We start from the raw sequence: 23,610 nt of genomic DNA, 5'->3' as shown, positions 1-23,610 counted from the left end.
CTTATTTGCCATTTGTTTCTTCTTTGGTGAGAAGTTTGTTCAGATATGTTACTTTTTAATTATAATTAGTTAAGCTAAAACTTGGTCATGCTGGATTAGGTTAGGCCCTAAATCCAATTACTGGTGTCTTCATAAGAAGAACAGAGGAAACAGAGAGATACGTGCAAGGATGAAAGCCATGTGGTGACGAAAGCCATGTGGTGACAGAGGCAGAGATTGGAATGATGCAGCCACAAACCAAAGAATGCGAATGATTGCCAGCAACCAATGGAAGCTAGCAGAGAAGGGTGTAACAGATTCTGCCTTGTGGCTTCCAGAGGGAACCAACCCTACAAACCCTTTGATTTTGGACTTCTGACCTGAACCATGAGAGAATACGTTTCTGTTGTTTTAAGCTAGCTACTTTGTGGTAATCTATTATAGCAGCCCTAGGAAATTAATACACACACCATTTATAAAAATGCAGAACTGTAGGGGGAATAAAGAACTCTTTATAAAATATAAAATTGCAAGAATAACTGATGAAACTGTAGGAACTCATCTATAAATTCAGTTTTCTTACGCAAAATTATTTATTAAGCAAAATCTTCAAAACATAACTAGTGGGGAAAAATAGCTGGATTATAATACATTAAAATTAAGATTTTTTTTTTCCCTTTAACTAAAGACAGTATAGACAAAACTAACAGGTGACAGACTAGGAGAATAGTAGAAGAGAGCTGCAACTTCCCAAACTCAGAAATCAATATCTAGAACACAAGAGCACACTTAAAAATCAGGCAGCAAAAAAAGGAATACAATAGAAAAGTAATCAGAGCAAATGAATTGTTAATTCACAAAAGGAAACTCAAAATATCCAGTGAGAATACCGAGATGCAGAAATTCTAATGATCACATGCTCCTTAAGCAACTATGAGATACTTCTTTCCTTGTATCAGATGTAAAACTCAGTAAGCTGGCTAATAACAATTCTAGTGAGAATGTCGGGAAATGAAAATCCTCATGCCCTGCTGGTAAGAGTGTAAACTTGTGAAGTCTTTCTAAAGAGCAACCTGGAAGTCTTTAGGAAATTAGGTATGTGCTACTCAGTCACCCCGTGATATCATTCTTGGGTAAATGCCCCCCAGAGTCTCTCTCTCAGGTCACAAGGAAAACTGCACTTTGTTCAGAGTTGCAGAGAGCTGGAGGCAACCTAAGCGCACAATTGTAAGGGAATAGATAAGTAGCATGTGTTTGATCGTCGCAATGAAACCTTTTACTGCAGTAGATTTGCATAGCAATAAGGCTCAGAAGCATAATGTTGAATGAAAAAAGCTAAGAAATCAATAAAATGTATAGCAAAACACCATTTCTGTAAATTGCAAAAGTACACATGGAAAACTGCACTGTACTTTAAAAAGATAAGTCTATATCTAAACAATAATATGGAACAAACATTAAATACACTCACACAGGTAACTACTATGGGACAAGAAATAAAATGAAATGGTGGAATAAAATTAAATTAAATTAAAAAACAAACATCTTGACTAAATCACTGATAATATGGTTCTACAAATTGCAGAATATGATCAATTCTGTATATCTAAGTCTTTAGAAATGTGTGATGCCACTAAAAATTATATATGTATATATGTTTATGTATATAGTTATGTGTATATGTATGCACATTACTTGACTAGAAGTATTTACTCCAAAGATTAATTGTGGTTTTCTCTCCTTATGAGAAATAGTTTTAATTTTCCCTTTTAAAGGTAAACTAAATTATATTTTTATTTATTTTATTTCATTATTTAATTTTCACATCTCCATCTATTTAAATCTTCCTCAATGTTCCATAATAAAAGAAATTTATGCATATTTTAATCAAATGGATACATTACTAAAGAAGCCAATTTTGTTTCATTCTTAAGTAATCTATTTTAACGGGTTTGTAAAATGAAATTAGAGATTTCTTTTCTCTGCAGTGGCACTATTGATTAAATATCACTCACTTTGAATGAGAAAATTATTGTAAAATTCTGAATCTTTCTAAACTTCTCATGCTTAGAGTTTTAGAGTAGTGCTGATTGGAGTGATCTTTTGTAAAGTTCAGAGTTTCCATTCAATGTTTATTCTAACAACACTGTAGGTGTCCCAAGGTCTCTGTGATGTGAAGGCATTGCCTCATTTCACTAGCAGTGGGGAAAGAAGGCTTGTTAGGATTATCACATAAACTCTTTTCATTGTGAGTCCGGATCATTTTTTAACCATTTGCAGATTAGCTCCCTGGACACCACAAAGTCTGCTTAAAGGTGAGTGATATAACTTTTCATTATAATATAATATTGTAGACCTTGCTTCATCAAACTTATGCTTGCATGGATGAAAATGCATAAAACTCAGACCTTGGCCATTTCTTTATCTTAAAATAAGAAAGAATAGTTTGCTTGAATCTCAAAAGAACCAAAGATTCATGTTTCTTAAATAAGTGCCCAGACAGACAACTACCTCATTGAGATGGAGTTTTTTATGAGTTGAAGAATGGTTTAAAAGTAAAGCAAACAAACCCTTTAGCCAAAGTGTCAGTACACTCCTGGACTCACCAGCGTTCCTTAGCAATGGTAAACATCATCTCTTGTGCCTCTAGCACATGCTCAAAGGGAAAAAAAAAGAAGAAAAAATGAGAGATAAGAAATTCAAGAATTTTACAAAGAGATATAAAGGAAGAACCTACAGTTAGGGGTAAATTAGAGCATCCACAGGCATCTGTCCCGTAATACATTGTGCTGAACTAACCTTGCCGACAAATTGTTCATCTGAGTAAAGTTCATTGGAAGTCGACAGGTCAGAATAAAATGGACTTTGCTTTTTAACTAGAGTCCTTTGAATACTCACAAAGTCATTCTCAATATTCAATGGTATCAGTGATTTTTAGAGCCTTCAAGAGGGAATAGTAATTATGAGAATTTCTGTCCTTCTACTCCTGCACTGATGGTTACATTTTTCCTAACTATCCTTCTCCAGTCCCTGGACATTCTTTTGTTCCATGTTTATATGAAAATTGTATGATAATAAGTACAATCTCTTCATGTAATTTTAGATAACTTCAAAATACTCAAAGAGGTTGGAAATTAATAAATTAAGAACTATTTGATATGCATATCCGGGACCATGGTAACAAAAATATTAGAGAAATGTCTTTATCTGAATGAAAAGAATTGTTTTAACATAAAACAACTTTTCCTATTAATACTGAAATGATATAATAGGAGAAGCTGCCAATTAGCTCTTTCATTAGCTCTCATCAAATAAGGGGCTTTGATCTTAATAAATTGTTTCACAATAGTCATAGCCAAAGAACAGAGCAGAGCATTTTATAAGGGTTTTGTTCTTGCAGTTTTTGATGATGATGAACAAAATCCGCTGACCATTTCCAAGATTTTGGAAGTTGACATATATGGTGTCTGCTGAGAACTGAGAACTGGTCATCTCTTGTCATTGTACCTCTCCCAGTCATTTGCATGCTGATTCCACGAGGTGCTTCCAGAATTTGTATCCCCAGTTGAGAGAAATGTTCCTGCCCCCAAAACCCAATAAGAAAAAAATAAAGTTCTGTGACATCAGGAATATGAAGTAGTTCTTATATGAGAATATCCCAGTTGGGGGTGGGTAGTGCAGTAGTGGTCTGCCTACTGGCCAATAGGGAAGCTTTACATCGTTTAGGAGTCTTAGTCCCCACAGGCCGTAAAATCAATGAAAGCTCCCAATCTGGGGCTCAGGCCTGATGTTTGGGGTTCACACCACTCTAACTGATTACTGCCTAAATTCTGCCCGACTGCTCTTGTCCTAATGCCCTGTGGCTCTGTGTAGCTGAAGAAAACCAGGAAGTGAACCAGTTACTAGTGAGCCAAAATCAGCAGGCAAGCGCAGTGATCATTAAAGGAGATGGTCACTTTTTCTCATTGAACTAGGGCTGGCAGCTTATTTATGAGTTGAATGAAAAAGCTTGAGAAAAAAGTATGAGAATATATTCAATTTCCATTTACCCTCCCTAGACAGTGATAATGCCTTCTACTTCTTTGTCTCTCACGCAGTGCCTAGCAGCATGTAACAGATACTCAAATGTGTGTCAATTCCATTTTAAATTGAAGCACATATTCAGACATATGTCAAGGAATATGGTTGCTTTTATTCCAGCATTTTTGTCCATTTTGTCTAAGCTTCTAGGAGAGTTCAAAAGTTTACTTACTGGTTTATTAACAAGAAAAGTTCTAAATTTTGAGCACATAGATGAAATGGTTTTTATATCTGATCCCAAGCTAGGCTTGAGCCAAAATTTATGAAATACTGCATCCCATGTTTTCTTGTGTTTTTTTTTTTTCTTTTTGTATGCTGTATGGCGGGGTCACATTTCATTGCTTTTCCATATGAGTATTCTGTTATTGCAGCACCATTTGTTGCATGTTTGTTTGTTTGTCTTGCTTGTTTGTTTGTTTTGGGGGAAGTGCATAGGTCAGAAATTGAACCCTGGTCTCTGGCATAGCAGGCGAGAATTCTACCACTGAACTACCCTTGTATCCCCTTGCAGCCCATGTTTTTAATGACATTTCCTTTCATCATAGTCAAGAAACTTGCCTTCTTAGACACTGAGACAGTGATATTTTGGTAGGGCATCTTGGCAATATCTATTAAAAGTTTAATTTATATGCCCTTTGATCAAGCCATTCTACTGTTAGAGCTATGCTGTTTGGTCCCATGAATATACTGCAAAGTATACGAAAATGTAGTTAGAAAGATATATATTGCAGTGTGTGTCTGTGTGTGTGTACTAAATGTACGCATTTAGGATAATAGTTAAATCAAATGTAATACACCCAGATGGTATAAAATTATGAAGCCATTAAAAAGAATGAAGTAGATATGCACGTATTGATATGGAAAGTTCTCAACATCTGTTATGAAATCTAAAAAGGAAAGTGAAGAGGAGTATATATCATATATTCCTTTTGTCTCTTTTCTAAAGAACATGTGTGTATATATAAACACACACACACACACATGTATACATATAAGCTGATGTAGGGAATGCTTTTCCCTTTATTGGATATCTGAAAAAAAGAGAAACACTAGTTATGTATGGGGAAAGGCTGTGGGGGTAAGTAGGAGAAGAGAGCCTAAGTCTTACATTTTCATTTCTTTCTTTTCTGTTCTGTTCAATTTTTTTCAAATACAAGCATGTATTATTTGTATTTGTTTAATGTCAGCCAAGGTTTTCTGGTTGGGGATACTATAAGCTATCTTAGTTTCCTTCTTCAAGCATCTCTTTATTTTTCAGGACACAATGGTATCAAGTAAAATAAGAAGTGAGCTGAATAATTTATATGTGCTTTAAAAATAAATCTGAATCTCAAGAGATCTAGTTTTGGAGTTTAATAAACTATTACAACAAAACTAGGAATAAACTCTCACTCTTGTTAAAACAATACATGAATAGACTGACGAGTCCATCAAAAGTCTGTGAAATATCTATGCTGTGGTAGAAATTTTAAGAATAGTATTACAGAAGTGGATGTAATTATGGATCTAAATTACATCATTCAGATTTCTTTAAAATACATTTCTCAGATATGTCCTAGATTCAATTCAATTCAACAAATATTCATTGAATATATTGTGCTTGCTTTCTTCTTCTAAATGCTAAAATGAACAAAGGCAAAAAAAAAAATCACCATCATGGGGTTTATAGCCTAGAGAAGGAGGAGAAAGGGGAGAGGAGATAGTTACTTAAATTACTTCAATAATAATTCAATATACTAGGAAGGGATGTATAGTGGAGAAAAATAAAGTGGTGAAGGGGATAGGAAACTGGTGAAAATAATAATTTTACATAGAGTGGTAAGATCATATTCATAACTCATTTTGAATATGCTTTACCTTATTTAGTTCAAAACATTTATCTGACCTTCACATGATTTTTTCTGTGATTTGGGGAACCCCTAATTTAAAAAACTGTATAATCAAAAGCTATTAGTAAATCTGTAACACCCTTAAATATTATTATTAATTTTAAGAGCAAACATTTGGGTGATAACTCTATATAAAGAATAGTTCTAAGCACTTAACATGGAATTTTCTTCTTTATTCCTAACAAAAACTTTATGAAGAAAGTAAAAGCATCATACCCATTTTAAAGGTTCCTGTGCCTCTGAGAAGTTGGGTGAAGGACATTTTACTTCTTTAAATGAAAGTTACTATATTAATTACAGCAGCACTTTCTCTGTATCTGTATTAATCACGTTACTAGTTTTCTTAGAGATAAAAATTAAAATGACAATAATGGAGACAGAGAGGGACTCACAAATTCTTTCATCAACTCATAAATCCTCAAGACTCCACAACACACAGGTTGTTAAAGAATTCTTGCACATTCAGACATGTCTAGCTAAACCCCTTCATGACTGGGATGGTGGAGCTCCAAGTGATGTTAAAAACTCAGTGAAAGGAAGCATGTACTTTATGAAACCAGGTGACTTGCATTCTCATTTGTCATGCAGTCTAGACATTACTCCACCTCCTTGAGCCATGATTTTATCATATGTAATATGTAATGCATTTGACCTAGAGCATTTAAAGATTCTTTCTAGCTCTAATTTCTGTGAGTCTATATGAATTGCTAATTTGATGGCTGAGCTCTCTCTCTTCAAGTCAAAAAGGTTTCCAGAATGCCAGGAAACTAAGAGTTTCCAGAAGAGATGGTCTAAACTCTTTCCCCAGCCCCAGAAAAGTATGAAAAATTGAAATAAACTCAAGGGTATTATCCATAGAAAATAAGCAGTTAGTTTTGAGAAGTATAAAATCACATAAATCTCGAAGACCTGCTGGAATGAAATGGGTTACAAATATATACTGTATACTTTGTCTTGCAGCCTATCAATAACAGTTCAGAGAACTAACCCCTTCTGGCAAATACAATATCATTAAAGTGAAAATATGGGTGAGGCACATACCACAACTTAACTAATAGAAGGGATTTTAACTAGGGGAGCCTCCTACCCTAAAAACAAGTAGAAATAAGACTTATACTCATGAATATGTGATTTTATAGGTGTTGAGTCATTTTGAGAAAGCAAGGAGAGAAAGCAGATGTTTTCCAAAATCACATTTGGGTCTGTGTCTCAGAATACTAGCAAAGCTCTACCCCCAACTAAGGCTTAATATGTATTATAACATTCTATTTCAGAGCATCAAAGCTCTTCAGGCATGGCCAGACATCCCATCTTTTATTTCATGCTACTGAGTATGCTGATTGACAAGAGCCAAGCCTGCTTCTGTGATCACTACCCATGGACTCAGTGGTCCCACTGCTCAAAAACTTGTAATTCAGGAACTCAGAGCAGACAGAGGTTGGTATGAGCTATGTAAACTCTTCTTTGGGCATTGAAGAAATCTGGAAGATTGAATTAGCAACATCATAAGTGCTACAGTAGACAATGGGGAAAAATTTATCTTGAAGAAAGAAATCATGAATTTTGATGGTATTTGAGATCTTTTGCACATAGGTTGAAATGAAGTCTGCTTTGGATTCTTCAGTTAAAACAAGGGATTGCAAAGTAATTTAATTAATTCAATTTACTTAAAAATCTTTGCAAGTTCTACAGTTGACTATTTAACTTACTTAGAATTATTACTCAAGCTTTCTTTCATTCAGCATTTAACTGTCCTTGCATAAAGTTAGAGTTAATTATAGAGAATTTTTTACTCATTAAACTAAGTCTAACAGAACTTCAACTGACAGTACTGTTAGCTATTAGCTTTATTGTCGGCACGTACAAGAAGGCAAGAAAACTGTGTTTACTTGAGAATATGTAGTAATTCAGTCTTTTCACCAATTCAGACTTTTCATCTCCCACAGTTTCTTCAAATCTGTTAGATATTTTTGTTTCGGAGATGCTCACATGACTTGGGAGAGAAAGGCATACATTTAATGTTTTGAACATAATAGCACTATTTTGGGAGCTAATTTTAGAAAACTATTTTTTTTTATTAATTAAAAAAAGAATTAACAAAACAATTAGGAATCATTTCAATGTACATGTACAATCAGTAATTCTTAATAACATCACATAGTTGCATATTCATCATTTCTTAGTACATTTGCATCGATTTAGAAAAAGAAATAAAAAGACAACAGAATAAGAATTAAAACAATAATAGAAAGAAAAAAAAACAAAAAAAACAAAAACAAAAAACCTATACCTCACATGCAGCTTCATTCAGTGTTTTAACATAATTGCATTACAATTGGGTAGTATTGTGCTGTCCATTTCTGAGTTTTTATATCCAGTCCCGTTGTACAGTCTGTATCCCTTCATCTCCAATTATACCTTCTCTTTTTTTTTTTTTTAATTAACAGAAAAAAAGAAATTAACCCAACATTTAGAGATCATACCATTCTACACATGCAATCATTAATTCTTAACATCATCACATAGCTGCATGATCATCATTTCTTAGTACATTTGCATTGGTTTAGAAGAACTAGCAACATAACCGAAAAAGATATAGAATGTTAATATAGAGAAAAAAATAAAAGTAATAATAGTAAAATCAAAACAAAACAACACAAAACAAAACAAAAACCTATAGCTCAGATGCAGCTTCATTCAGTGTTTTAACATGATTACTTTACAATTAGGTATTATTGTGCTGTCCATTTTTGAGTTTTTGTATCTAGTCCTGTTGCACAGTCTGTATCCCTTCAGCTTCAATTACTCATTGTCTTACCCTGTTTCTAACTCCTGCTGAACTCTGTTACCAATGACATATTTCAAGTTTATTCTCGAATGTCCGTTCACATCAGTGGGACCATACAGTATTTGTCCTTTACTTTTTGGCTGGATTCACTCAGCATAATATTCTCTAGGTCCATCCATGTTATTACATGGTTCATAAGTTTATCTTGTCTTAAAGCTGCATAATATTCCATCGTATGTATATACCACAGTTTGTTTAGCCACTCTTCTGTTGATGGAGATTTTGGCTGTTTCCATCTCTTTGCAATTGTAAATAATGCTGCTATAAACATTGGTGTGCAAATGTCCGTTTGTGTCTTTGCCCTTAAGTCCTTTGAGTAGATACCTAGCAATGGTATTGCTGGGTCGTATGGCAATTCTATATTCAGCTTTTTGAGGAACCGCCAAACTGCCTTCCACAGTGGTTGCACCCTTTGACATTCCCACCAACAGTGGATAAGTGTGCCTCTTTCTCCGCATCCTCTCCAGCACTTGTCATTTTCTGTTTTGTTGATAATGGCCATTCTGGTGGGTGTGAGATGATATCTCATTGTGGTTTTGATTTGCATTTCTCTAATGGCCAGGGACATTGAGCATCTCTTCATGTGCCTCTTGGCCATCCGTATTTCCTCTTCTGAGAGGTGTCTGTTCAAGTCTTTTTCCCATTTTGTAATTGGGTTGGCTGTCTTTTTGTTGTTGAGATGAACAATCTCTTTATAAATTCTGGATACTAGACCTTTATCTGATATATCATTTCCAAATATTGTCTCCCATTGTGAAGGCTGTCTTTCTACTTTCTTGATGAAGTTCTTTGATGCACAAAAGTGTTTAATTTTGAGGAGTTCCCATTTATTTATTTCCTTCTTCAGTGCTCTTGCTTTAGGTTTAAGGTCCATAAAACCGCCTCCAGTTGTAAGATCCATAAGATATCTCCCTACATTTTCCTCTAACTGTTTTATGGTCTTAGACCTAATGTTTAGATCTTTGATCCATTTTGAGTTAACTTTTGTATAGGGTGTGAGAGATGGGTCATCTTTCATTCTTTTGCATATGGATATCCAGTTCTCTAGGCACCATTTATTGAAGAGACTGTTCTGTCCCAGGTGAGTTGGCTTGACTGCCTTATCAAAGATCAAATGTCCATAGAGGAGAGGGTCTATATCTGAGCACTCTATTCGATTCCATTGGTCGATATATCTATCTTTATGCCAATACCATGCTGTTTTGACCACTGTGGCTTCATAATATGCCTTAAAGTCAGGCAGCGCGAGACCTCCAGCTTCGTTTTTTTTCCTCAAGATGTTTTTAGCAATTCGGGGCACCCTGCCCTTCCAGATAAATTTGCTTATTGGTTTTTCTATTTCTGAAAAATAAGTTGTTGGGATTTTGATTGGTATTGCATTGAATCTGTAAATCAATTTAGGTAGGATTGACATCTTAACTATATTTAGTCTTCCAATCCATGAACACGGTATGCCCTTCCATCTATTTAGGTCTTCTGTGATTTCTTTTAGCAGTTTTTTGTAGTTTTCTTTATATAGGTTTTTTGTCTCTTTAGTTAAATTTATTCCTAGGTATTTTATTCTTTTAGTTGCAATTGTGAATGGGATTCGTTTCTTGATTTCCCCCTCAGCTTGTTCCTTACTAGTGTATAGAAATGCTACAGATTTTTGAATGTTGATCTTGTAACCTGCTACTTTGCTGTACTCATTTATTAGCTCTAGTAGTTTTGTTGTGGATTTTTCCGGGTTTTCGACGTATAGTATCATATCGTCTGCAAACAGTGATAGTTTTACTTCTTCCTTTCCAATTTTGATGCCTTGTATTTCTTTTTCTTGTCTAATTGCTCTGGCTAGAACCTCCAACACAATGTTGAATAATAGTGGTGATAGTGGACATCCTTGTCTTGTTCCTGATCTTAGGGGGAAAGTTTTCAATTTTTCCCCATTGAGGATGATATTAGCTGTGGGTTTTTCATATATTCCCTCTATCATTTTAAGGAAGTTCCCTTGTATTCCTATCTTTTGAAGTGTTTTCAACAGGAAAGGATGTTGAATCTTGTCGAATGCCTTCTCTGCATCAATTGAGATGATCATGTGATTTTTCTGCTTTGATTTGTTGATATGGTGTATTACATTAATTGATTTTCTTATGTTGAACCATCCTTGCATACCTGGGATGAATCCTACTTGGTCATGATGTATAGTTCTTTTAATGTGTTGTTGGATACGATTTGCTAGAATTTTATTGAGGATTTTTGCATCTGTATTCATTAGAGAGATTGGTCTGTAGTTTTCTTTTTTTGTAATATCTTTGCCTGGTTTTGGTATGAGGGTGATGTTGGCTTCATAGAATGAATTAGGTAGTTTTCCCTCCACTTCGATTTTTTGGAAGAGTTTGAAGAGAATTGGTACTAATTCTTTCTGGAACGTTTGGTAGAATTCACATGTGAAGCCATCTGGTCCTGGACTTTTCTTTTTAGGAAGCTTTTGAATGACTAATTCAATTTCTTTACTTGTGATTGGTTTGTTGAGGTCATCTATGTCTTCTTGAGTCAAAGTTGGTTGTTCATGTCTTTCCAGGAACCCGTCCATTTCCTCTAAATTGTTGTATTTATTAGCGTAAAGTTGTTCATAGTATCCTGTTATTACCTCCTTTATTTCTGTGAGGTCAGTAGTTATGTCTCCTCTTCCATTTCTGATCTTATTTATTTGCATCCTCTCTCTTCTTCTTTTTGTCAGTCTTGCTAAGGGCCCATCAATCTTATTGATTTTCTCATAGAACCAACTTCTGGCCTTATTGATTTTCTCTATTGTTTTCATGTTTTCAATTTCATTTATTTGTGCTCTAATCTTTGTTATTTCTTTCCTTTTGCTTGCTTTGGGGTTAGCTTGCTGTTCTTTCTCCAGTTCTTCCAAATGAATAGTTAATTCCTGCATTTTTGCCTTTTCTTCTTTTCTGATATAGGCATTTAGAGCAATAAATTTCCCTCTTAGCACTGCCTTTGCTGCATCCCATAAGTTTTGATATGTTGTGTTTTCATTTTCATTCGCCTCGAGGTATTTGCTAATTTCTCTTGCAATTTCTTCTTTGACCCAGTCGTTGTTTAGGAGTGTGTTGTTGAGCCTCCACGTATTTGTGAATTTTCTGGCACTCTGCCTATTATTGATTTCCAACATCATTCCTTTATGGTCCGAGAAAGTGTTGTGTAAGATTTCAATCTTTTTAAATTTATTAAGACTTGCTTTGTGACCCAGCATATGGTCTATCTTTGAGAATGATCCATGAGCACTTGAGAAAAAGGTGTATCCTGCTGTTGTGGGATGTAATGTCCTATAAATGTCTATTAAGTCTAGTTCATTTATAGTAATATTCAGATTCTCTATTTCTTTGGTGATCCTCTGTCTAGATGTTCTGTCCCTTGATGAGAGTGGTGAGTTGAAGTCTCCAACTATTATGGTATATGAGTCTATTTCCCTTTTCAGTGTTTGCAGTATATTCCTCACGTATTTTGGGGCATTCTGATTCGGTGCGTAAATATTTATGATTGTTATGTCTTCTTATTTAATTGTTCCTTTTATTAGTATATAGTGTCCTTCTTTGTCTCTTTTAACTGTTTTACATTTGAAGTCTAATTTGTTGGATATTAGTATAGCCACTCCTGCTCTTTTCTGGTTGTTATTTGCATGAAATATCTTTTCCCAACCTTTCACTTTCAACCTATGTTTATCTTTGGGTCTAAGATGTGTTTCCTGTAGACAGCATATAGAAGGATCCTGTTTTTTAATCCATTCTGCCAATCTATGTCTTTTGATTGGGGAATTCAGTCCATTGACATTTAGTGTTATTACTGTTTGGATAATATTTTCCTCTAACATTTTGCCTTTTGTATTATATATTTCATATCTGATTTTCCTTCTTTCTACACTCTTTTCCATATCTCTCTCTTCTGTCTTTTTGTATCTGACTCTAGTGCTCCCTTTAGTATTTCTTGCAGAGCTGGTCTCTTGGTCACAAATTCTTTCAGTGACTTTTTGTCTGAGAATGTTTTAATTTCTCCCTCATTTTTGAAGGATAATTTTGCTGGATATAGGAGTCTTGGTTGGCAGTTTTTCTCTTTTAGTATTTTAAATATATCATCCCACTGTCTTCTAGCTTCCATGGTTTCTGCTGAGAAATCTACACAAAGTCTTATTGGGTTTCCCTTGTATGTAATGGATTGTTTTTCTCTTGCTGCTTTCAAGATCTTCTCTTTCTCTTTGACCTCTGACATTCTAACTAGTAAGTGTCTTGGAGAACGCCTATTTGGGTCTAATCTCTTTGGGGTGCGCTACACTTCTTGGATCTGTAATTTTAGGTCTTTCATAAGAGTTGGGAAATTTTCAGTGAAAATTTCTTCCATTAGTTTTTCTCCTCCTTTTCCCTTCTCTTCTCCTTCTGGGACACCCACAACACGTATATTTGTGCGGTTCATATTGTCCTTGAGTTCCCTGATACCCTGTTCAAATTTTTCCATTCTTTTCCCGATAGTTTCTGTTTCTTTTTGGGATTCAGATGTTCCATCCTCCAAATCACTAATTCTATCTTCTGTCTCTTTAAATCTATCATTGTAGCTATCCATTATTTTTTCTATGTTTGCTACTTTATCCTTCACTTCCATAAGTTCTGCGATTTGTTTTTTCAGTTTTTCTATTTCTTCTTTATGTTCAGCCCATGTCCTCTTCATGTCCTCCCTCAATTTATCGATTTCATTTTTGAAGAGGTTTTCCATTTCTGTTCGTATATTCAGGATTAGTTGTCTCAGCTCTTGTGTCTCATTTGAGCTATTGGTTTGTTCCTTTGACTGGGCCATATTCTCAATCTTTTGAGCGTGGACAGTTATTTTCTGCTGCTGGCGTCTGGGCATTTATTCAGATTTCTCTTGGTGTTGGACCCAGCAAGGTTGTAATATTTTTCTGTGAAATCTCTGGGTTCTGTTTTTCTTATCCTGCCCAGTAGGTGGCGCTCGTGGCACACGTTTGTCTGCGGGTCCCACCAGTAAAAGGTGTTGTGGGACCTTAAACTTTGGAAAACTCTCGCCGTCCTGGGGGTTTGCTAGCCGAAACGGCTTGAGCCGGCCCGGGGTCCGAACGCAGGGAGGGTTGCTGGTCGCCGCAGCCAGGGAAAGAGCCCGTCCGAATTTCCTAGTCGGCCCTGGGCAACAAGCGTGGCGGGAGGGCGCCAGCGGCAGCGGCCCGCCCGAGAGAGTGCACGTTCCCCGGGAGTCACGGGTTTGGAAGGGGCCTCCCCCACCCGTCACCGTTCTCCGCGGCCTGGGGGTTTCCGATCCAATTCTCTCAGTTGGTCCGGGGGCTGCGCGTGGTGTGGGCACCAGCCGTCTTTGTTTCAGGGGACCGCCTCTCCAATTCTCCCAGCCGGCCCGGGAAGGGGGAAGGGAGTAACTCCGGCCGCTTGCCACCCCGCCCGGTAAGGCCCGCGCGCCTCGGCGATCTCACCCGAGCTGCTTCTCTCAGCCAGCCAGCCGTTCCAGGATGGGGTACGCTGTCTTTTTTATCTCTGTTGTGGCTTTGGGCGCTTTCTGTATCGTTTCTACTCCCCTAGTAGGTGTCCTGGAGAAGAAACTAAGATCCGCGCGTCTTACTAAGCCGCCATCTTCCAGGAAGTCCCTAGAAAACTATTTTTATATGTGTGTTATGAGTCTTGTTAAAATTGCCACTCGACTTCCCCAATAAACCACCCACTAAGCATACGGAAACAGATTTGTTAATATGACTACCGTACTCAAGAAATCTTCAGTAAGGTTTCCAAATAAAGTACAATATGTCTTGCCTTTATTAGTCATGCACTTCAAAGGACTGTACCATAAGCTCCTCCCTGGACTTGTCATGCTCTCCTTCAGCTTTAACCTTTGTACATGCTATTCCCTTTGAACATCCTTCCCTTAATTATACAGAAAATTCACACTAATTTTCCAGGCTGTATCTCTCAGGTCACGTTCTCTTTGAATCTGGACCCATAGCACTCTGACTCTATCTCAGTCATTGTACTTATCACATTGTGTTGTCATTTTTCAATAATCCACAGTAACTGTCTTCCCTTTCTTCTTTCTTTTCCCCCTTCCAATCCCTTCCAAGACTTCATGGATGTATGACCCATGCGGTCACTTAGCAGTGCTACATGATTGCTTAATGAGTTGCCATTACTGTCTCGAAATTCTTAATACTTTTTAAATAAGGGGCTCTGTATTTTAATTTCATCCTAGACCCCAACCCAATTATGTAGCCAGTTCTGAATTCCATTAAGTGTTGAGAACAACACCTATTCTACCTTGTTTGATTTTTCATAAAATCTTCTTTCCATTTATTTGTCATAGTAATGCTCAAATGATATCTTTCTTATGGGGCTGCAGCCACTCATTGTAATTAACTTTCTCTTCATTATTACAGACAAATAGTAAAAGATCAATACTACCAGGAAAACTCTTGTGACCAGCTTTGCACCAAGTGGGAGACCAGAGAATGCAATTGGCAAACGTGTCCTATCAACTGCCTCTTGGGAGATTATGGATCATGGTCAGACTGTGATCCCTGTGTTGAAAAACAGGTGAGTGCCTCATGGGCATACCCAGAAAATCTGAATCATGCCCTGATTCCTTGCCAGGTTCAACAATCAACAACCACAGAAACGTCAAAATTCTTCAATTTCTGCAAATAAGCTGTTCCAGTTTTCTCACTGGAAGAAAATTGCATTTAGTAATATTGGGGAAGGGGTATTTCATTTGACAAGCTTTACTGTTACATGAATGCCAAAAGGAAATTCTGCTGCCAGCATTGTACCATACCACCTCTGGATTCCAAACTGTCCCCTGTGACAGTTTAGGAAGTAAAATCAAATGCTAGGAAATAAGAACTTCAGTTCAAGGTTCTAAATCAAGCAGAAATTAAGGGAATGTATTAAAATCCATCATTCTCTGCCTTTCCTCTAATTTCCCTCTCCCTTTGAGAAAGCCGTCAGTTTGTTTACTGCTTCCAGTTACAATATTTACCCACTTTATGCTGACTCCTGTAAGGGTGTTGACCCGTATGAACCCAGTCAGATCACATGCTGGACATTCACTCATTAAGGAAGAAAAGGAAACTCATCTGTGGAGCCCCTTTCATGTGGGTACCTGCTCTTACATGTCACCTAGTTAGTCTTCTCATCATATTGTGTTTCTCCACCCATTTTAGAGATGAAGAAGTTGTTGCTCATCGGCGGTTAAATAATTTGCCCAAGCATTCACCACTGATTCTTGGTGAAGCCACATTTTGAACTTGAGATTTTCTGACTTCAAATTCAATGCTTTTCTGTTTTGTCATATTTCTATCCTTCCCTGACTCCCCTTTTTACCACTCATCAGTTAAATTTTTTTAAAGTGCAGAGAATATGCCAACCTTGGTTTCCATGGTAATTCCCATATGGAAAAAACTTCAAAATCTTTTCACATTTTCACTTCCACTATTGTTGAGATATAGAGGAACTATCATTAATGCACCCAAGAGACTCAGTAAATATTTGTATATTGATATTTATTTAATTTAGAATCATATGATTTGAGAATTAGAAGAGACCTTTCTCATTTTATAGGTTGGGAAACTGAAGCCCAGCCACGTGGTCATTTCTTTGAATCACTAGTAAAGTACATCACACTAACACTGGGTTTGAGAGGCTCCATTTTCTCGAATACATTTTGACCTTGACCTTACCCCAGAGTTATTCATGTTTTTCTCCTTCCCTTTCAGTTTAAGGTTAGATCTGTCTTGCGCCCTGGTCAGTTTGGGGGACAACCCTGTACAGAGCCTCTGATGACCTTCCAACCATGCATCCCTTCTAAGCTCTGCAAAGTCGAAGAGGTTGATTGCAAGGATAAATTCCGCTGTGACAGTGGTAATGTAGTATGTTCAGTCTCCACTTAAAATAACTTGACTAATCAGTTATTCCAATTGACTAACACTAAAAGCATGGTAGAGCAGTCCCATCACAGTTTAAAGCAAAAGGTGGAGAAAAGACTTATGTTACCAATTATGAAGCTATTCATGTGTGAAATTACAGCTTTCAAGTTATAATCATCTTGACTGCTCACCTGATCCATTTGCTCATCAAATACTGGTGCCCAGCTCTCCACATTGTTATAAAGCAGGAGGAAGAGAGAAAGGGGTAGGAAAAGGAGGCGTTGGTAGCTATTTTAAAAAATCGACTATTTTTAAGCACAAATCTCTATAATAAAATAAGAAAATGAAAAAAGAATAAAAAGATGTTGAATTCATTTATTAATATATTAAGTCATGGGGGTAACTAGAATTAATATCACAAATTTTCTTGGATGGTCCATTAGCTGACTCCAAAAACAGAATTCAAAGATTATTTAAATGGTGGCAATATCATCTTCAAGTCCAATGTGCATTCAGATGCCTAAATACTGGTATGTATATTGCATTAGATTATAATCAAATCTTGACCATACTACTTAATCATACATATTCTCTTCTAATTGATAGTTCTTCAGTGCTCACCATTCTGAACAATCTTAATCAGAGGTTAACAAACTTCTTCAGTAAAGTTCCAGATAGTAAACATTTTAGACATTACAGGCCATGCAGTCTCTGTTGCAACTACTCAACTCTACCACTGTGGCACTAAAGCAGCCACAGACGATATATAAACAATAGGCAAGATTGCGTTCCAGTAAAATTGGTGGCAGATCAAATGGATGTAAATGGTAGTTTCCAGACCTCGCGTCTAAACAGTCATTTTGAAGTTATAGTGGAGTTATCCTTCATTTCTATGTGTTCTGAAATACACTGAAAAGTAAAGTATTTTAACAGAATATTTCAAATTCCATAGAAAATTGTTCTAGGATGCTGGATCTAAATTTTTCTCCTCTTATTCCTTGCTCCTTGCCTTCAGTTTTATCAATCTTTACCAAATGTCAGACAGGAATACTGGTGTCAGGATTTTCCCTCTGTGTCCCCTGAGCCTAAGATATGGGGTAGAATATGGGTTGAGAGATATACATCATTTGTATATGAGTAAGTCATATCCCAATTTGATAAAAGAGAAAATGTGAACAAAATCTTGTTAGCAATAGCTGAGGGATATTCAGACCTTAGAATTACATTCAAAATATTGGAATCAAGGTTTAGAACTGGAGTCTAAATATTTGAAGCTTAAAAAGTTTTATAATAAATAACCATGAAGGGCTCCTTTATTCAACAGATGATAAACCTTGAGATTTATTACCAAAACAGCTTTTATAGGCCAAAAACATTCACAAGTTTGAGAAGGCTTTAGATAAATCCATGGACCACCAATTCATAACAAGCTGTTTCAGGAAAATTAATGGGGTAAGCACAGCTGGTCTCCAGTTCATCTGTAATATGTCCATAGATGTTGCTAAAACATGAACTACTAAAATACGTCTATAATGATTGGTAAACAGGTGCTACTCTGTGCTCCCTGCCATGCTGTCCAGATCCTTTGCCAAGAACACATAGATTTTTCCATGAGTCATTTACCGACAAGATAATCTCTGACATAGCTGTGGTCCATTCTGATCAAGTAGTGCCAAGGCATATTGCTTTTTAAATATTTTGCTGAAGATAATATACTACTAAACTCTCCTGAAAAATCCCCCAATGCCTCTTTTGAAGTGTATACGAGGTTGGATGGACCATTATTTCTCTGACTCAGCATGATGCATGGCCCTCAATCAACACAGAATGTCTATCCTAAACATTAATCCTCTTTCCTTTTCCTCCCTGATGTACTGTTTCAAAAACAGACCACTTTTTAGTTTGTATCTGAGGATTGAAAGAAATTCAATTTCATCTACATTTTCAGATATATAGGTGCCTTGTATAGTAATGGCACTTATAACTATAATTCTTTACAATAATGTTCCAAATTGAATGAATGATCTTGAATATCAGGGAAACACAGAATTACATTTGTTATACTCTAACTTCTAAGTGAAATTTGTTAAGAAAGTGAATTGAAATGAAATGCTTTCGGATAACCCTCTATCAATCAAAAAATTTTAATTTGGAAGAATATCCAATTTACCTCAATATTTCAGTTAGTCAAAATAGTAATGCAGAGCTGTAGTGAGAAGATTATCACAACTATTTTAAGTTGTTTTATTGAGTAAAACATTTAATCATTGTCATGTGAGATTCAACATAATGGCACAGATGCCAGCACCCTTGATTACAGGCAAGAGGGTGAAGGGAAGGAATGGAGATGTCTCTCATTGGATATAAGGCATTTCAATTTCCATAATATATAGTGACATGCTAATTCCAGTAATCTTTACAATATACAACAAGAAAAAAGTGGAGTTTGTACCATTTTCTATGTTTACACACTTTATCTGCAACCTACTACTTTAGTACCTAGGCACTTAATTTTTTCCCCAAAATTGAATATAGTGAATTATATAACAAAATAATTGTATATAGTGACTAAATATGCTAAAATATGTAGTAACTAGGTATAGCATAGTAATCATTTATAGTAAAAACAATTGTTTATAGTAAAATGCACAGGTCATAAGTGTGTATTTTGATTTTGACAAATATATATACCCATGTAAACAAACTCTAAAAAAAGACAAAGCTTCTATACACATATTGAGAAAATCCCCTTCTTCCCTTTTCCAGTCAAAGCCATCCAGCAAAAAAAACAAACATCCCTTCTAGTTCTTGAACTTCATGTAAAAAATAAATAAATAACACAGCATGATTCTTACATATCTGGCTTCTTTTGTGCAAAATAATACTTTTGCGATTCTTCCATGTGGTGAGTATAAGTACGTGTGTGTGTGTGTAAGTAGTTTCTTGGATAAAAACAGTGACCTTGATTCTGCCATTCTGGATTAAATAAAAATTCTGACCTTCTGTCATTTTCTTATAGAACATGATCTCTCCAGAAAGCTGTAATAGGAATATGATACTAGAATTAATTCTCATTTTTTAGGACAATCATCCCTACAGAAACTAAATAATCTTAAAATAACACTTCTAGTTCTCGAAAACAGGGGAAATACATGTTTTTTACTCCATTTTCATATGTTTCCAAATCTTTATTTAAAAATAATTAAAGCAATTATGAGGTGGGTCAAGATGTCAGCCTAGTGAGGTGTGGAATTTAGTTCACTCCCCAGAGGAGCTAGTAAATAACCAGGAACAGCACAAACAACTGTTGGGGGAATGTCAGTGACCAGATACACAGTGTGTACCAGACCGGACCACGTGGAATGGCTTAGCTCCCACCCAGAACTGTAAGTTCCCCAAGCTTCGGTGACTGGCACCCCTCCCTCACAGGCATGACAGTCTGGTTCCCTGAGGGGAACAGAAACAGACTTTACTAGTGCCAAAGGCTTAGCTGAACCAAGCTCCAGTTGTGAAACTCATTAACAAATTCCTACTACAGAAAATAGGCCCCAGCACAGATAAACCTGGAGTAAGCACTAAAGGAAGTAGGAGTATTTGCCTTGACAGAAAAGCAGTGGGGTTGATGGAAAAAGCAAACAAATGGACTTTTTGAGTTGGACAGCACAAAATACTGGAAAAGAGCTGGAGTTGGTATGTGACTCTATGTATCTTCAGGCTCTAGGGCACATAGATTGGCAAACCCGAGGAGAGGGGGTCACTCTCTGAAAAGTCTTTTTTGCTTTTTTTTTTTTTAACTTCTTAAATAGATCATTAGATGGAACTGTAAGCAAACTTCAGCACTGCCCCAGGCAAGGGCAGAACTAAAGAATGTCTGAGAGACAAAACAACTAGTCAGGTAAAAGGGGTTAATTCTCTAAAGGGTGTATCTTCCCCCAAGAAAAAGGGGGTGGGGCCCAGCTGAAGAAGAATCCCTCTTTCAAAGAATTCAGGCCCCAGGGAGTGGAAAAACAGAAGCAATCAAAGCCCCCCAACTGCCTCATCTCTGTCTCAACTATGCTGTTGGAAGGGAGAGTCTCTGAAATTAAAGTAACCATTTTAGATTGGTGGGAAGCTGAAGGCAGATAAGAGTCACAAGCTGGGCAGGATAGGAAAAGCACAGAGTCTAGAGTCCTCATAGGAAAGTCTGACAAGCTGTTGGGTCTCACCCTCAGGGAAACTTGATACTGGCTAGTCTCTCCTCCTGTGACATGGGTCTCTCTGCCCTGGGAAAATCTGACTGAAGTCTATAATATCTGAGGAGACCCTCCTCAAAAAAAAAAAAAAAAAAGTCTCCATGTAGAGAGGGCAAGAAACAGAAAAATAAGAATGGAAAAATTCTGATCAGCCAAACCGAACCTAGTCTAGAGGTCTAGAATAAGTTGAATTGAATATCAAGCAACAGATAGAGAACAAAGTCATCCAGCAAGAAAACCCAAGGTAAAAGAGTGAAAACAACCTCCAGAATAAACTAATTAAAGGAATCAAATGCCTAAATGCCAGCAAAAAAAAACAACTAGTTACATAAGGAAAATAGAAGATATGGCCCAGTCAAAGGAACAAACCAACACTTCTAATGGATAGAGAAGTTGAAACACCTAATTCAGGATATTCAAATAGACATATGAAATCTCATCAAAAATCAAATCGACATGTTGAAGGAGAACATAAAGAAGACATTGGATGAACATAAACAAGAATTCGAAAGTTTGAAAAAGCAAATCACAGAACACATGGGAATGAAAGGCACAATAGAAGAGATGAAAAAACAATGGAAACCTACAACAATAGATTTGAAGAGGCAGAAGAAAGGAATAGTGAACCAGGGAATTGGACATCTGAAATATAATACACCAAAGAAGATATAGGGAAAAGAATGGGAAAATAATGAGCAAGGTCTTAGGGAATTGAATGACAACATGAAGTGCATGAATATTTATGTTGTGGTTGACTTGAAAGAGAAGAAAGGAAAAAGGAGGAGAAAGACTGATAGAGGAAATAACCACTGAAAATTTCCCATCTCTTATGAAAGACATAAAATTATAGAGTCAAGAAATACAGTATACCCCAAACAGAATAGATCCCAAAAGACATACTCCAAAACACTAATCAGATTGTCAAATGTCAAAGACAGAGAGAATTTTGAAAGCAGCAAGAAAAAAACAATCCATCAAAAAAAAAAAAAAAAGCAATCCATCACATACAAGGAAAGCTCGATAGGATTGTATGTGGATTTCTCAACAGAAACCATGGAGGCGAGAAGGAAGTGCTATGATATATTTAAGACTCTGAAAGAGAAAACTGCCAAACAAGAATTTTTTGCTCAGTGAAATCGTCCTTGAGAATGAGAGAGACTGGTACATGGGTAGTTCAGTGGTTAGAATGCCCGCCTTTCATGCAGGAGACTCAGGTTTGATTTTTGACCATGCAAAATCCCCGCCTCCCAAAAAAAGAATGAGAAATGAGGGAGAGATTAAAATATTTCCAGATAAACAATCACTGAGAGAATTTCTGACTAAGAAAATGGTCTACAAGAAATACTTGTAGGGAGCAGTATAGGCAGATAGGAAAAGCAGGAGAAAAGAGAACGAGATCTGATGAGAGTGTGGAAATGAAGATTATCAGTAAGGTAAAAGAGGAAAAAAATTAAATATGACATATAAAATCCAAAAGACAAAATGGTAGAAGAAAGTTCTGCCTCTACAATAATAACATTAAATGTTAATAAATTAAATTCCCCAATAAAGACATAGACTAGCAGAATGGATTGTAAAGCAGGACTCATCTATATGCTGTCTACAGGAAACTCACTTTAGACCCAAGGACAAAAATAAGTTGAAATTGAAAGGTTGAGAAAAGATATTTCATTCAAACAACAACCAGAAAAGAGCAGGGTTAGCTATACTAATATCAAACAAATTAGACTTCTATTGTAAATCAATTAAAAGAAACAAAGAAGGACATTATTTATCAATAAAGGGAACAATTCACTAAGAAGATATAACAGTCATAAGTATCATGCACGAAGTGAGAATGCTCCAAAATACATAAGGCAAACACTGACAACACTGAAGGGAGAAGTGGACATCTCTATGATAATACTTAGAGACTTCAGTTCCTGCTCTCATCAACGGCTAGAACATCTAGACAGAGGAACAATAAGGAAACAAATTTTGATTAATACAATAACTGAACTAGATAGACTTAACAAACATTTATAGAACATTACACCCCATAGCAGCAAGATACACATTTTTCTCAAGAGCTCATGAATCATTCTCAAGAATAGACCATATGCTGGGTCACAAAGCAAGTCTCAATAAATCTAAAAAGATTGAAATCATGCAAAATTCTTTCTCAAATTATAGTGGAATGAAGTTAGGAATCAATAACAGGCAGAAGGCTGAAAAATTCGCAACTATATGGAGACTAAACAACACACTCTTAAACAACCAATGGGTCAAGGAAGAAATTGCAAGAGAATTCAATAAATATCTCAAGGCAAATGAAAATGAAAACACAACATACCAAAATTTATGGGATGCAGCAAAGACAGTGCTAACAGGGGAATTTATTGCCTTAAAATCTTATATCAAAAAAGAAGAGGGCAGGCCATGGTGGCTCAGCAGGCAGAGTTCTCGCCTGCCATGCTGGAGACCTGGGTTCATTCCCTGGTGCCTGCCCATGCGAGAAAAAAGAAAAGAAGAAAGAGCAAAAATCAAGGAATTAACTGTTTACTTGGAAGAACTGGAGAAAAAACAGCAAACTAACCCCAGAGCAAGCAAAAGGAAAGAAATGATGAAAATCAGAGCAGAAATAAATGAAATTGAGAATATGAAAACAATCAAGAAAATCAACAAAACCAGAAG

The 23,610-nt window shown here is 36.2% G+C and overlaps 1 protein-coding gene across 1 annotated transcript in view; it reads left to right on the top strand.

The window, feature by feature from the left end:
- The first annotated feature begins 2,146 nt into the window (after nt 1-2,146).
- C6 (complement C6) overlaps nt 2,147-23,610 on the top strand; it is a 99,827-nt gene continuing 78,363 nt past the window's right edge. The window contains exons 1-4 of the mRNA XM_077117068.1: nt 2,147-2,294; nt 7,223-7,385; nt 15,221-15,377; nt 16,556-16,700. Coding sequence (XP_076973183.1) covers nt 7,243-7,385; nt 15,221-15,377; nt 16,556-16,700 — 445 coding nt within the window. The 5' untranslated portion in view covers nt 2,147-2,294; nt 7,223-7,242. The remainder of the gene's footprint in view (nt 2,295-7,222; nt 7,386-15,220; nt 15,378-16,555; nt 16,701-23,610) is intronic.

The sequence above is a fragment of the Tamandua tetradactyla genome, chromosome 9, assembly GCF_023851605.1.
Source record: "Tamandua tetradactyla isolate mTamTet1 chromosome 9, mTamTet1.pri, whole genome shotgun sequence".
Classification (NCBI taxonomy): Eukaryota; Metazoa; Chordata; class Mammalia; order Pilosa; family Myrmecophagidae; genus Tamandua; species Tamandua tetradactyla.
This window is presented reverse-complemented; position numbering and strand designations above follow the sequence as displayed.